Here is a 15,013-nt window from a genome sequence, read left to right as displayed (position 1 = left end):
ATACCAATGCATTTGGTCCACTCCAAATTATTTTCGAATATAAAAATATCAAGGATCTCGAACAAGTTGTAAACCTTAGCACCAGCAATGATACTTTTAACAAAAGAGAAAGTCTTCTACAATGTATCTACTAGCAGATGAGCCCGGCGCTGCTCCGGCAAAAAATAAAAACAGCAAATATTAAGATTATTAGATTATTTCATACCTCTAACATTTCTACTATATTATATTATAGTATTTGATTTATATTTATTAATTTAAGGGGATCTTACGTAAGATTTTATCACACTGTGTGCCCAATCTAATACATTTAAAAATTATTTAAATTGTGCATAGTACAGAAATAAAGAATTTTTAAAACGTGTTAGATTGGTAATTTGGTGTGATAAACTCTTACTTAAGATAACCTTTATAGTTATACAACTTCGGACACGTGCACTGCATATCTCGCCGACCACGCGACATCGCCGCGCGGTTACCTATCTCGTATACGTACGCGTCTTGCCCCTCTCCACCTGCTGACAACAAAAATATAACGCTTACCTAGATGATATCTTTTAATTTATATGAATGTTTAAAGGAATATACAGCCTATGTCCACCCTGAAGGTCCATTCTAAATATTGGTGAAAGAATTTTTGAAATCGGATGAGTAGTTTCGGAGATTACCTTCTACATCCAAACTTACAAACTTTACCTCTTTATAATATTAGTACAGATAAACTGTACATAGCAAATCAAGTGAGCATCATTATTGTTATCTGTGTCCTCATCCAGCTGCAACCCAAATTCCTTCCCTTTTATTTTTTCAATTAACTGAACATTGAAGGTCCTTCGTTATGTGCTGTATTCTGCGACTGATGATGTTGTTGGACAAAGACACTTTTGAAAACTGCTTCCCAGCCGACTCACCGATCATAATGTTTACCATATCTACAGCAGCCGGTAGAATGAGCTGCGGTGATATGAGGCTTTTTACATTTTGCGAATCTACGTGACACCTTTTTTACTGAATTAATGATTTGCACCAGGTCTGCTGGATGTCGCATCTTATCACATTGAATTGAAAGTGGAAGTAAAATTATGAAAATTTTATAATATTTCGTGGCGCCCCTGTGAGGAAGCAGCGTATCACACTTTGGGAACCACTGACTTAAGCTGAAATAATTTTAAATTCATAATCTCAATATTTATTGGAATATTTCAAATACAAACCAGAAATTTCTAAACAAAATTAATCTTTAAATGCAATCTACAAAAAACCCCAAAAATACAAGAGTAAAAATTAACATTATTTAATTGCGATGCTTCAACATGGCGATGGTAAATCTGGCCAGATAAGAATATTTTGGTGATGGAGATGTGACATTTCTGCTCAAGAGTTCTGTACATTCATCGCTCGTTGGATCATAAGAGGAACAGAAATTGTGTATCATAACCATTCCCATCATATCCGAAGCCTTCCGTACTGTAGGGAAAGCATCCCTTCCGCAGGATTTATCCACTTGTTCGTAAAAACAATCATAGAACTGCATGAAGTAACTACAAACAGAAATTACATTAATAAATAACTTTGATTATTTCTTAATTTGATAGAATACAAAGAGAATTTACTGACCAACAACCAGCAGGAATTCGAGATTCCACATCATCTCCCATAAATTGATTTATAATATTTGGCAAATCTTTCATACACACCCGATGAGTGTTCTTCACTGCATCAGATAAGCAAGGTGCAATTTTCAGAAAATCTAAATAAATATAAATTTAATTGATATTTATTAAATGTGGTTAATGTAAATTAAATAAATATTATAATAAATAAATTTAATATTAAAGAATTAAACTTAAAAGTAGAGGAGAAGGTGGTATTATGGAACCCCTTCATTTCAGACTGACAATAGATGCGAACTCTAGCAAATTGAGCTGCACTAGGCAGACATCCATAGCAAGGGGAGAACGCCCCCACTTTTGTTCCGCGGTTGCGCTCAGTGAAACAGGACGTTTGTATTTTTCGCAATTTCAAACTCTTGAATGGTAAGTGAATTTAATTACTTCTAAAATATAAATCATGTAGTTGTAGTTTCCCAGATTAATGTTTTCCGTTATATAAGCCTAGGAGTACTGTACATGTTAGTCTGTCTGATGTTCACGTTTTTAAAGTTTGTTGTCGACAAAAATTAAGTTAACCTAGATGGCGATGCGTGAAATACGGACCCTATTGGTGCTTTTAATATGGAACCCGACTCCTCTGTGGTTCCATATTACCCACAAATTCAAACCATGAAATAATTTTTGTAAAAGTATGTGGTGGATGAATGAAAAAATTAGAAATAGATACCTAAAATACTATAAATAAGTAGATCTAGTTAAAGATTGAAGTTATTTTGGTTGAAAAACTTCTGGTTAGATAAGTGTTCTTTAGATATGATTTTTTCGAATTGAATTTTTTTTTTTAATATCAGATGGTTAGAGCACAGCTAAACAAGCCAAAGAAAAACCCGAAGAAAAACTTGGAGCCAGGAGAAAATGGCAGAGGCAGTGAGTATGGTAAGAGACAAGAAAATGGGGCTGAAGAAAGCTGCAAAATTTTATGAGGTGCCAAAAACTACTTTGCGAAGTCTCGTTTTTGCAAGCAGACATTCATCTGGAACAATTTATGAAAAAGACACTAGTTAGAAAGCCAATTCTTCCTGAGAATATCGAAAAAGCTAGTGGAATATATATTGTTGATGGAGGTAATATTTTTTATTATTAAAGTATTTTTTCGATAAAATACATTGGAGTAAATGATTCTGTATTTAATTAACTGTTTTTGTACTTTTCTATTTGTTTTTGAATACATTAAAGCATTTTTTTGAAAACATACAATTGGGTTCCATATTACCACCCGGCTTCCCAAAAACTACTTTTTGACTTTTTTTACAGAAGCCTTCAAAAACCATACTTACAGTTATGCTAGCGAAAAATTCAATTAATAACATTTAGTTTAATAGTTACCAGTACTTTCGGTACAAAAAATGTGGGCGTAGTTATGATACCTTGTTTACAATTCACTATAATGAAAATGGGGTTCCATAATATCACCTTCTCCTATACAGTATAATTTGTTTATTTTCACGATTATAGTCAAATCTCTGAACAATGGTCACTGTCGAGAATATAAAAAAAATAAACGTGGTTGGGAGTAGCCGTTATTTGGAGGTTATTTTGCACACAAATTTGTTAACGTTCCTGAAAAAATGGCCGTTGTTGAGAGGTTGCCGTTATTGGAGGTTGGACTGTATTATTACTGTTTTAAGTCTCAAGTAAATTTTACAATAAAAAGTTTAGAAAATATCACTATAAATATATTTTTAAAACAGTACAAAAAGTTTAAATATTTAAATTTATTTTATTATTTGGATTTCAGTGTTATTTAACGTTGCATTTACATCTTATAATTATTATTAAACACATAACTGATAAAATATCTGATTTAAAAATTTTATAAATTAGTTTAAAAATCATATATTTGTAAAATTTAAAAAAATAATAATAAACAAATGACGATAAAATAATTAAAGTATGTATGCAAACCTATCAAAATCAAAATTCAATATAGTATGATTCAAAATTGTTTATTCAAAGCACAGATCAGAAAGATGTTATGTACCATGCAGTACGTGTATATAAACTCAGATGTTATCATGTTATCATACGCGTATTAGAAATGTATAGTACGCATACGTACAAGTAATTACATAAATAAAGGTTTTTTTATATGAAAACTTATAACAGGGAAAATATGGCAATTGGTCAAAAAAATGATCCCCGTGATTTTCACATTTTTGGACTCAGAGGACCTTGAAATGTCGAGAAATGTAAAACTTGGGGTATTTTTTACATGTATGGATGTTAGGGTTTGTGTGTGGGGGAAACACGATTTTGTTCACCCAATTTCATGATTAATAACTTATGTACTTTCAGAATTTCAAGCTTAATAATTTCTGTGCTTTCTGCAAAGTTTCTGAAATTTTGCAAAAAGGGTTGTGTATTAACGGGATTGATGCTACTAGTTCCGCAATCGGTGTGACGTGAACTTTTACATATTCTGTTAATTTCAGGTTTTATTTATATATTTTTATCACAGTTGTTGTTTTTCTTAAGCTTGTATTTCATTCTCTGCCGCAGCACTGATTAAATAAGATGATGATTGTTTCTTCTTTATTACAAGCCACGCATTTTTGTATTCTAAGAAATTATATGTAAAATAAATTTGCTCACAGGTTTGATGTCTTTTAATAACAATAATAATAGGTTAGTGGCATTACGTAATTCCATTAATAGTATCATATCATACGTTTTTGAGGGAAATAACATTTTGGTGTGAGGCGGTGTTGAGTCATGGGTGTGCCGCAAGTAGAAAAAGGTTGCGGAACACTGTACTAGAGTTTCGTGGTTAAAGGTCGAGGGAATGGGAAAATATAAGGCTTCGTGTGTCTCAAGTGTGGACGGATTTAATGAAGATTTTTCTTATTATCAACATTTACAATATTTTTTAATATAAACTTTATCCCTGAAATTAAGCTATTTGNTGTAGACTCTACCTTTAATTAATTATTGATATATTTATGTTATCAATTAAATGAAAATTTAAAGGAAATTCTTCCTATTAAAATCCATTGATTTTGTGATAGATGAATAAAAATGGCTACGTATCACACAATGATGAATCGCTCTTACAAGAATTATGATTAATTTTGCTGGGCGAAAATTGATCATATTTTTTTCTTTTGTTTTTGCTTTTTTCTTTCTTTTTTCTTCGGTGAAATTGTCTGAAAGTTTTGCTTTAATTTTATTATTTTTATTTAATCCACAATTTAAATAGGAAATTTTTATGTTTATTTTGCTTTTTTCTTTCTTTTTTCTTCGGTGAAATTGTCTGAAAGTTTTGCTTTAATTTTATTATTTTTATTTAAAAAAAATGCAATTTAAGATCCCTAAGGAATGTTATTCATCCTGACTACTGATTAACTTTATTTTCTGCCTTAGTCATTGCTGATTGCTAAATAATTTTATTTTCAAATCATGCGCTAAAATTAAAGAAAATGTTATATAATTATTTCAGTACAGTTTTCTTGTCTTCAGTGTTTGTGTGATCATTAATTTAATTTAATATTTTAAAAAATGTTATTAGCAAGACTAGTATTGTAGTTAATGAAGTTAGTAGTGGAGTTTAGCAAGCAGCATCAGAAAGTTTTTGGGAGTGGCCTGTCTCGAATATGTTGAGTCACCGCCACTCCGTTGTGAGCCTAGCCGAATCCTCAATGGGCATGAAAACAAGACTCTCTTAGAGGGCAAGAGCCAAAATTAAAAAAAAAAAAAAAAAAAATCCAGCAACGAAAAATTATAGATTATAGTTTACATAACAAAAAAAAAAAAAAAAAAAAAAAAAATCCAGCAACGAATTGCTTAAATTTCCCGGAAAAAGAATTTAAAATTGAGTGTACGACACCTGTTATGATACTTTATTGTAAAAACTTTTTATATTATTAATTAGGCTACTATAAAATGACAAGATGTCTTACAGTAGAAATGAGGTTTATAAAAACACTGTAAATTATAATAACGAGTAAAATCTCTATTATGCTCGAGTTATGACACGTGATCCCCATATATATTCCCACCCCGACTACCTTTTACTGCCAGAATTTAATAGCACCAATGCTACTTATGCGTAACTCTCTTTGCATAATTCAGAAATTTTCGACAAAATGTACAGGAGTTATTAAGCTTAAAAGTAGGTGAACAAAATCTTGCCCCTCTCGCACACATACACTAACATCCAAACATACAGAATAAACACCAGAATTTTTGCATTTCTCGACGTTTCAAGATCTCCATAGTCCAAAAAAATGTAAAAATCTTGAAGGAATGTAATGTTTCGAATTCCTCGAAAATTTCCGAAATTTTGCAAGGAGATTATGTATTAGGGAAATTAATGCTATTAAACTTTTGTGGTTAAATGTCGAGGGAATGAGAAGATAGAGAGGAGTTCATGTATCATGTCTCTTATAGGGTCGGACTTAATGAAGGTTTTACTCGTTTTAGCATTTAAATTTTTTAAAATAAAATCTCTAGCCTTATTATTAAGCTTCTTGCGATTTTATAATAATTAATAATGCTAAAAGATTTTTAAAAGTAAAATCTCATAAGAAATAGCAAGTTTATTGTCGGAAAAGTTACGCAACTCGTTGCTGGATTCTAAAATGATAGTATCAATAGCATTGTAATTAATGACATCAATAAGAAAACACGTGTTCCAGTTCGGTTCTCAAAAATTTTTAGGGGGTGGTCTATCTCAGATGTCTTGTCCTTCAAGATCCGACTGCTCATTGTAGGCCTGTCCGAATCAGCACGAAAAAAAGGCCTTCTCAGAGACCCTCAGAGATAAAAGGGCATTTTTCCTACGTCCACACTCTTCCTTACAAACTTAAAATTTTATACGTAAATTTATTGTTTCATTAAGTTATGGCAACGCAACACTTGGGCGATCTGCCTAGGGCAGGGGTCGGCAACCTTTTGAGTCGGAAGAGCCAAAATTACAATTTACAAAATTTCAAAGTTTTTAAAGAGCCACGACATTTTTTCTTGCCAACAATAAATAGTACTCGCATAAATACAGTAGAGCGTCGTTTATCCGAATCAATTGGGGACTGGGGTGGTTCGGATAACTTATTTTTCGGATAACGAATCATGTACGAAAAAATATATTAATTTATCCCATGTTGAAATTTCTCTCTATTGCGTTGAATTTTCGTCGATGTTAAGCCTAGCGAAGACTATTGTATAGTTAAAAATTATTTTTTTATTTTGTACAAACAAAATAAATTTATTGAAAAATATAAAAACAACAAAAAATTATCAACAACAAATTTAGTATCAAAAACGTAAAATATTTGAGTAGCCCAAGAAATAGCCGAAGATTGAAGCGCCACAGCACTGGCGAAAATTTAAATTTGCCGACTGGAATGCTTTCGGATAACGGACGTTTCGGATAACCAGCTTTCGGATAAACGACGCTCTACTGTAAAGTTTTTTGATAAAAAAAACTAATCTATTTATTCATAAGAAAAAATATCTATTTACTCATATATTAGTAGTGTTTTTCACAACAAATTAGATAATAGAAACATCCGACGACGGCGTCATTCGAGAGCTTCCGACGGACTGACGACAGTGAGGACGCGTGTCACGGGGGAGGGGTGCGGTGAAAAGCGAGTACAAGTGGCTGAGAGATAGAATCGGTGCCGAATCCTCGTTAATCGATTCAGAACGTTTTTAAATTTTTTTTTTTTTATAAAATAAATAATATTTGCGTATTGAACTAAAGAGCCGCATCTTCACATCCAAAGGGCCGCATGTGGCTCGCGAGCCGCAGGTTGCCGACCCCTGGCCTAGGGGGATGCCATCCGGGAGGTCTTTTTAAAGGTAATTGCCCTCCCTATTCAGGTATTACAGACATGGGGAAAATCCAGAAAACTCCATGTAGAAAGCCCATCCTGGCGAGACGCGATTCCACAACCGAACTCTCGGTGTTCAGGGAACAAAACGCTTGGCCATAGCGGGTGCTGAATTCATAACGGAGTTGTAAATTCTAGTTTTGAATCCCGCACTACGTAGTGTTAAAGCTAAGAATAAAACACTGACCTTTCTGAAATTGGCTTCCTTTATCACACCATTCTTTGGTTACTAAATTACAATGATCTGACACCAAACCGTATATCATGTAGTGAATATCATCAACGCATCTTTCCATATATTCGTTTAAGCAGTCGTAACTCTTATTCTTCATACTGTAAAATATCCATTAATAAAAGAAATTAATACATATTAATTAATTAATAGATATTATAATTTACTTACTCGCATCTCTTATCTAAAGCTTTCTGGTCGACTGGTATCAAATTTCTGCTGGCTGCTACCATTGTCGGCATGAAACAATTATTTAATTGTTCCGTGTGACAATCTTTCTGGTAAGTAGGTACCAGCACTGAAAGATAATACATATAAATGTATATTTATTTATTTATTTATATACTATATTGAAGAATAAAGAGTAAATTCGATAGATTTTTAATTAACTTACCCACTGATAAACAAAGCAAAATCGGAAGGGTGATCTTCATGGTTGTGTAAGTTATCGACAAGGTTTCCTTCTGTCCACAAGCAGTCTGAAGGTAAACTTGTCTTTATCTACTTTATATTATAGAATTTAATTATTTCTTTTTTCTTGTTTTTTTAAAGCGATATTCGTGAAACGATTAAATTTATTTGAAATTGTAATTGACGCAAACCTGTGACTCAATTGTTTCTATAGCCCAGTGGTTCTCAACCTTTTTTGTTGATGTATCCCATTAACCCATTAGTTGTTTCTCAAGTACCACTTATAGTTTTGTATACAGTATAAAGTTTATAATTACTGCGTTAGATGTATATAGCCCTTATAACTGAGCGCCATAAAAAAACTCTAACTAACTATAATTAAAAGTGAATTACTTATTTTACGTAAATAATAATAAATTTAATCAGGTACATACATTTATTTATTATTATTTGACAAGTATATTATATAAAATCACAGAAGTCATTTCAATGAATGCATAAATTACATTTCCTAAAAATAAATAATTATAATTAACGATGAAGAAAATTTAAATTATTCTACAATAATTTTAACAAAATTTAATGGATATTTGTTGCGATAAATCTTCAGCAAGTTTTCAAAATTTGGTTCCCACGTTGTTAAATAGAGATTATAATTGTGTAGTGACCTTGAAAGTAATGGCTGCGAATTTATGATGTGCAGAACAATACACGAATCTTTCAATTTTTGTAAGAAATGTAACGTCTAAATTTGCTAAATATCAAGTAATGCGCCATGCAGTGATACGCATTGCATGGTGAAGGTAATGTACGATCCAGGCCTCATTATTCCTAAACCAGTAGTCCAGTAAAAACTCGAAAAGCCCCAATCTTATCGAGCAATAATTATAGAATAATTTTTTTTTTCCTATTCTAAAATTAATGCTCGGTTAAACCGTAATTTTACTAGACTCCAGGTTTACTCGGCACTGATGGCACAAATACACAGGCAAATCAAGTTGTTTAGACTGTTAAAAGGGAAATCGGTGCTCACACTAGGATATTTTAAAGCACGTTTTTGTTGTTTCTTGTGTTATTATTTACAGCAAATTTATTAACATACGCCATTTTATAATGAAAATTAGATGTACCCCTTCGATTTACGCTCGTACCCCTAGGTGAACATGCACCCCCGGTTGAGAAACACTGCTATAGCCTATAGTAAAACCTGTGTAAATCGGAATCCCACTTTAAGGTCAGATAAATCATCAAACAATCACGGTATATGAACATTAAAGCGAACCTAATAAATCTAAATAGACAAACCTCCATTTTCCTAGTTTTTACTTCATGTTTATACACTGAAAACTGCTTAGGAGACCACCTGGTGCATTCGACGGGCACCTGTCAAAACGGACAAAAATTTCTGGCACGGAATAGTTTATTTATAGAGTCTTCGTATTATTTACCTGTATTAAACGACCACCTGTGTAACGCGACCGCGGGCATCGATTTTTGGTCCGAAACAACATACAACACCTGTAATAAGCGACCACTTTCGCGAATGTATCTGGTCTAAACTATTGTAAGAACCCATCTCAACAACGTTTCCACCTCCTAATATAATGAATTAGTCTAAACTCTCGTTCGAACCCATCCCGGGCACTTCTCCCACCCTTGAAATTAGGTGCAGGTGTTAATAAATTAGTCTAGCAACAAAGGAAATTCATTTCAGTTTGTTGGAAAATGTCCGAAATGCAAAGTGCTGTCGTTAGAAGATCGTATTAAAGTTATCACAACAGCAATTAGCGGCGAAGTTTAACTGTGGGAAAACAAAATTTATTTTACCCTAGACCTACAGTATTTTCCTTGGGGGTGTAAAATATTGTACACGATACAATTAATCGGCTGATCTCATCGTTTGATAAAATCTATTTTTATTTATTTATTTTGAAGCTCATATACAGTACACGTGCGATAAATAGTTTCTGTATCAACCTACCTTATTTCCACGATATTTTTAGAAAAATAATATCCAAGTAATTTTCGCAGGCAAAATATTCAAAAAACAATAAACGCATTAATGCAAAAATCAGTTTTACTTCCTTTTTCGATTCCGCGATTGTAATGAAATCGTATAATGAGAAAAAATAATAAAATCGTTTTATTATTAATTAATAATTTTTCTTATTGTACTTAATTAATTAAGAAATTATTAAATATTAAAAAATACAGTATTTTTAAAGTTAAAATAAGATTAAACTAACGAAAACCAAAAGCAAAGTGATGGAGAGATAGGACGCGCTTGTATATTGATGACGTAATACACGTAACTAAGGAGCGAACGAAAAGAACCGAGTCGAATTAATTAAGTCGGAAAAAAAGAAAGTGTGCATTATAATCGAGAAAATGCGAGTATTGTATTCATCTTTAAAATATTGGTGTTAAATCTGTCTTATAATATCACGAAGAGTCCTGTAAATCGGGTAATCCGATAAGAATAAAATACAATACCAATAGTATAGCCCTATCGTTGAAAAAATTCGCTTATTTTTGCTAGCCTTGAGTTTTCCTTAGTAGAAATGGCTAAAAAGTGCGCAAAATACTTACGGAAATACGGTATTACAGCACCACCTGTATTGGACCTGTCTAAAAGACCACTTTTTGAAGGAATCGTGGGTGGTCGCCATATACAGGTTTTACTGTATATAGAAAATGTCCTGTAAAGAATAATATTGAATATAAGATACATGATCCTATTATGGCCTAGTTAACTAACATCTGACTACTGCATTAGCGTTGAGAAAAATAAAATGTTTTCCAGAAAGTGTACATTATGCCATATTTGGAAATCGTGTTCCTTATAAAGACTACACATACAATATTTCAATTAACACAAATTACGATTAAAGTAAATCTTTATTTCTTGATAATCGAGTACAAAATAATTGTGATTTCTAAAATAAATTTACAATTTTGAATAATATTTTAGTTTAAAAAATTACGTGACTTCTGATCTAGACCGGAAGTTCGTAGATAGTCAAGACTTCCGACCCCTAAGCTTTCCAAATCCGGTCTCGATTTTTTACTATCCAACTCCGTTCTCGAGAAGGACGGACAGTCGGACGGACGACATTAGGAATGTACTGTACAGGTCTGCTATTTGAAAATTGCTACCCAATTAAAATTTACTCCATCCGTCTCTCTCTGTAAATCTTATAATTAAATATATTTAAAAATAATAAAGTGCATAATATAAAATTTCGTCACAACAGTAGATTAATTAATAATGATGTTTAAGAATACTCAGTTTAGAATTTTATAGGAAAACTTGAAGATTAAATTAAATTAAAGACAAGAAAATGAAGATTTAAATAAAATTTTTATTATTTACCTGTTTTGAATTATATAAATAAGGAAATTAAGAAAAAAATAGGCTACAATCGACGTTTCTATACGTACAATTGACTGTACAACATTGAGAGGAAAATGTATACATTTATCTATTTGTATATCATTTGTATTTGAAATGACGATACCAAAAATCGACGATACGTCACGAAACTTTTGAATAAGTTTACATATATACACTTGGTGACGTAAAAAGTATCATGACAATTTTAAGGTGTATCATATAAATATATATAGGCCTATATATAGGCCTATAGAAATTTGAAATGACGATACCAAAAATCGACGATACGTCACGAAACTTTTGAACATGTGAGCAAAGAGAATGAGGTATCAGGAGAGGGGAGGATTGAGTCACCATTTTATTGTCATATGTTCTAAGTATACTTATAAAATTCGAAATTACTAATGGTCATTTTAAAATATTTAATGCGTGAATTATTAAAACGATTCTTCATTCCGTGCGAATTGTGAGGTCTCGAACAGAGGCCGAAATCGCGACCAAAATCTGTTTTAAAAGAAAAGTTTATTCTTTTAAAATGCTTCTGATAAATAAAATATCAGAAGAGAACAGATCGGGAACACTACCAAATTCTCCTACGAAAACAGGAAAATAGAATGTATAACAAAACCAATTGTCACGCGGGTGCAGCTAGGGATATTTACAACCGGGGTAAAAACGCTTGACTGTGAATTACGGGCAGATTTGCGACAAAATTCAATAAACAATTAGGCAAATGTCCGATCTCCGAATTCTGTCTCGACTGGCCCTGGTAATAAGTAGGGACCAATCGGAGGGGTAGAGAATGGAGATCACGACCAACCAGAGCTTGTGATCAGGGATGCAAAACCTTTAAGAGGCTCGAATTCAAGGACAAAGAGATCTTTTCTTTGGTGTTTTTCTCTCACAAAGATAACCAAATCTTTTCCGCTTCACCAGGCCAGCGGAGATCGTCCCAGAGAGAGATAAGAGGATTTCCTAAGTTCAGTAGCCCTCCGGCTGGGACAGAGAAACTTTTATCCTAAATACGAGAAACAATGAACTGTGTTCACAGCATTCTCCATCAGGACAGTCCGTTAGAACACCGATCCGCCGAGGAAGACCGACCAACTGGAAAAACTCATCGCAAACATCGCATTCCGTCCGGACACTGCGCGTTGGGGTAGTTTTAAGGACCAAAGGCGATCTCCTGATTTTTGTAAGATGTCTTTTGTATATTAATAAACAGGTGTTAATTATAAACGCAGTTCATGCTCCTGTGTCCAACGCCACTACTCTGTTCGTACGCTGTTAACACCTCGTCATCTTGAATGACACCTCCTCCGAAAAGGGAGTATCGATCTCAACGTTAGGAAATATCAGGTTCGTGATAAACCATCACGGGGGTCATTCACAGAATGAATTTATAATATTTATGCCTGATATCATATGTTGTATAATAAAGAAAGAATTTTATAAATATGAGATTAATTTATTTGATTTTTAATATTATATTAATAATTTTATGTAAAGGCATCATCATATGTTTATTTTACCAAGAAAATCGTAACAGGAAAAACAAGTGTATTAAATTAGAAGCACGTAATTAATTTAATGGAAAAGATCTAAATATTATTTAGAATTGACATTATATTTATATCTGTTTCAGTATTCAGTAGTAGTTTTATCCACTCGGCCACTACTGGTCCAAATTATAATTGTAGGTTAGATGTGATTTAGATATGTAATCTTACACCCTCGACCATGATAAGTTTTGTATGTCTTTTTGTATTGATGCAATTTGTTGTTAAATTCCATCAAGTCGTCGTCGACTCCTGGTGACTTCATGGACAAGTCTTCTCCATCTTGATCTTTCCCTTGTTGTCTCTCGTAGCTCCTCCAGCTTCATTTCTGTGACTTTTTCTATTTCTTCTATCCATCTTATCCGTTGCCTTCCCCTCTTCCTTCTACCTTCCACTTTTCCCAGCATAATAGTCTTCTCTAGGGAAACTTCTTTACGCATCACATGTCCAAAGTAGGTCAATTTTTGTTTTAAGATTCTTGACTCTAAGGAGAAGCTTGGCTTAATTTTTTCTAAAATTGAGATATTTATTGATGCAATACTGTATTCTATACACTGTACTGTAATATACTCGTCAAAAACCTCCCAAGAATAAAACAATTAAATAAAGAAATTGGCTTATATTGGTATAATTGTTTATCTTTAAGCTTTGCTCACCCGAAAACTTTCTTGTGGCGTCCATGCTGCTTACAGAATTTATTTATAATTTACAACAATCAAGTTAAATTAAAATCGATGAGTGAATCTGCTAATGGAAATTTGAATTTAGCCATGGTTAATGAAGTTTAGTAAGCGAATTTATTAAACGATACAATTAAAACTTCATCACTTTTACAGAGTTGGATTAGAATGTTATTGTCAGCCATTTTGTTTTAATAAGCAAATGCTTATTATAGCCAAACCTCTGAACCACGGCCACTGAAGGAAACATAAGAAATAGTCGTTGTTTACAGGTGGCCGTTATTAGAGATTCGAATGTACTGTACATACTTAAGGAGGAAATCGAAAGTTAGATAAATCATCGAACAATCACGCTATATGAACATTAAAGCAAACCTAATAAATCTAAATAGACAAACCTCCATTTTCCTAGTTTTTACTCCATGTTTATATATAGAAAGTGTCCTGTACAGAATAGTATTGAATATAAGATACATGGTCAGTGGCGTAGCGTAGTGGGGGCGGCAGGGGCGCCCCGCCCGGGAGGCAATTTTAGGGGTCGGCAAAATTTCAGAATAAATAATAATAATATCTTGTAAAAATTTGAACCATTTCATTTCATATTTTTGTCGCACCTAGGATTCGGACCGATTGAAATAAGCACAGAATTTTTCATTACTTATTCTGTGACGAAACTGAATTTTAATCTTTTAAATTGAGATATCTAAATAAGGGTGAGGCAAAATTTTCCTCCGTCCCGGGCGGCTGACACCCACGCTACGCCACTGTACATGGTCCTACTATGACCTAGTTAAGAAGGCCATAATAGGACCAAATACATCTGATTGCTGCATTAGAGTTGTGAAAAAATTAAACGTTTTCGAGAAAGTGTACATTAGGCCATATTTGGAAATCGTGTTCCTTTATAAAGACTAAACATACACTATCATAATTAACACAAATTACGATTAAAGTAAACCTTTATTTCTTGATAATCGAATACAAAATAATCGTGATTTCTAAAATAAATTTAGTTATAAACAACAAAATGAACTAAACAGCAATCAACTTGTGGTTAAAAAAAGCAATAAAAAGCAATGCCTAGGTGCAATTTTGAATCATATATCAGTTTGAAAAATCACGTGACTTTTGGTCTACGGAAGTCACATGATTTTTTAGTTGCGGTAAGCTTTTCATATCCGGTCTCGAGAAGAACGGACAGTCGGACGGACGACAGTAGGAATGTATTGTACT

The 15,013-nt window shown here is 32.8% G+C and overlaps 1 protein-coding gene across 1 annotated transcript; it reads right to left on the bottom strand.

Annotated features, from left to right (window-relative positions):
- Positions 1-1,232: 1,232 nt before the first annotated feature.
- Positions 1,233-8,234, bottom strand: LOC111612945. The gene is made up of 5 exons (XM_023354234.1): positions 8,131-8,234; positions 7,908-8,034; positions 7,692-7,837; positions 1,618-1,750; positions 1,233-1,541 (listed from the first exon to the last, which is right to left on the bottom strand). Exons 1-5 carry the CDS (start codon positions 8,168-8,170, stop codon positions 1,295-1,297), a joined length of 693 nt encoding a protein of 230 aa, XP_023210002.1. The 5' UTR covers positions 8,171-8,234; the 3' UTR covers positions 1,233-1,294.
- Between the last annotated feature and the right edge of the window lie 6,779 nt (positions 8,235-15,013).

This window comes from Centruroides sculpturatus, unplaced genomic scaffold (assembly GCF_000671375.1).
Source record: "Centruroides sculpturatus isolate CEXI.00-Female unplaced genomic scaffold, Cexi_2.0 scaffold1611, whole genome shotgun sequence".
NCBI classification, from domain to species: domain Eukaryota; kingdom Metazoa; phylum Arthropoda; class Arachnida; order Scorpiones; family Buthidae; genus Centruroides; species Centruroides sculpturatus.
The sequence above is the reverse complement of the archived record's forward strand: the minus strand, read 5'-3'. Positions and strand labels throughout refer to the sequence as shown.

Bases quoted from the DNA above. Each gene is read 5' to 3' on its own strand.
- LOC111612945 (XM_023354234.1), bottom strand. From the start codon at position 8,170: ATGAAGATCACCCTTCCGATTTTGCTTTGTTTATCAGTGG. The intron at 8,035-8,130 runs GTAAGTTAATTA...ATTATCTTTCAG, and splicing joins TTTGCTTTGTTTATCAGTGG to TGCTGGTACCTACTTACCAG. The intron at 1,751-7,691 runs GTCAGTGTTTTA...ATATTTATTTAG, and splicing joins AGGAAGCCAATTTCAGAAAG to ATTTTCTGAAAATTGCACCT.